The 1035-nt window shown below is 41.4% G+C and overlaps 1 protein-coding gene across 1 annotated transcript; it reads left to right on the top strand.

The window, feature by feature from the left end:
• The first annotated feature begins 456 nt into the window (after nt 1–456).
• On the top strand, nt 457–1035 carry LOC130860944 (olfactory receptor 8B3-like). The gene has a single exon (XM_057749468.1). It carries the CDS (start codon nt 457–459, stop codon nt 1033–1035), a length of 579 nt encoding a protein of 192 aa, XP_057605451.1.

Here is a 1035-nt window from a genome sequence, read left to right as displayed (position 1 = left end):
ACACATGCCCTGTATATACACTCTCTTGTAGGATGAGATGTTGTGAGAAGAGCCGAGTTGTTCTCTAATACCCTTTTCTCCTGTGTCCACAGATTCCCTTAGAGAAGAATGTTTCTGGAAATGGTTCTTTTGTGACTGAATGCATTCTGGTGGGATTAACAGACCAACCAGATCTTCAACTTCCCTATTCTTCCTGTTTCTAGTAATGTACATGATCACTGTGTTGGGAAATTTGGGCTCAACTATTCTAATTGGGCTGAATTCACACCTACCCACCCCCATGTACTTTTTTCTCTTTAACTGGTCCTTCATCAACCTCTGTTATTCTTCAGTATTTACACCAAAAATGCTGACAAATTTTTTTTATCAAAGAAGAATATTATCTCTTACATCAGCTGCATGACTCAGTTGTACTTCTGTTTTTCTGTCATTTCTGAATGTTATGTGTTGACATCAATGGCCTATGATTGGTATGTGGCCATCTGTATCCCACTTTTGTATAACATTGTCATGTCTTCTAAAGTGTGTTCCAGCCTTATGCTTGGTTCCTACTTGATGGCATTTTCTGGTGCCATGGCTCACACTGGATGCATGCTGAGACTGACCTTCTATGATGCAAACACCATCAACCATTATATGTGTGATGTCCACCCTCTGCTCCAGCTCTCTTGCTCAAGTACCTACGTCAATGAGCTGGTAGTTTTCATTGTGGTGGGCATCAACATCATTGTGCCGTCTCACCATCTTTGTTTCTTATGGTCTCAGCCTCACCGGCATCCTCCACATCCCTCCATGGAGGGCAGGTCCAAAGCCTTCAGCACCTGCAGTTCCCACATAATTGCTGTTTCTATGTTCTTTGGATCAGGGGTATTTATGTATCTCAAACCATCATCTGCTGGGTCTATGGATGAGGGAAAAGTCTCTTCTGTCTTTTATACCAATGTGGTTCCCATGATGAACCCTTTAATCTATAGTTTGAGGAACAAAAATGTTAAAATAGCTCTGAGAAAAACCCTGGGGAAAATAAAGTATTGA

This window comes from Hippopotamus amphibius, chromosome 9 (genome assembly GCF_030028045.1).
Source record: "Hippopotamus amphibius kiboko isolate mHipAmp2 chromosome 9, mHipAmp2.hap2, whole genome shotgun sequence".
Taxonomy (NCBI): domain Eukaryota; kingdom Metazoa; phylum Chordata; class Mammalia; order Artiodactyla; family Hippopotamidae; genus Hippopotamus; species Hippopotamus amphibius.
Note: the sequence above shows the minus strand (reverse complement) of the source record. Positions and strands in the feature narration are given on the sequence as shown.

Coding starts and splice junctions, on each gene's coding strand:
- LOC130860944 (XM_057749468.1), top strand. CDS start 457: ATGGCCTATGATTGGTATGTGGCCATCTGTATCCCACTTTTGTATAAC.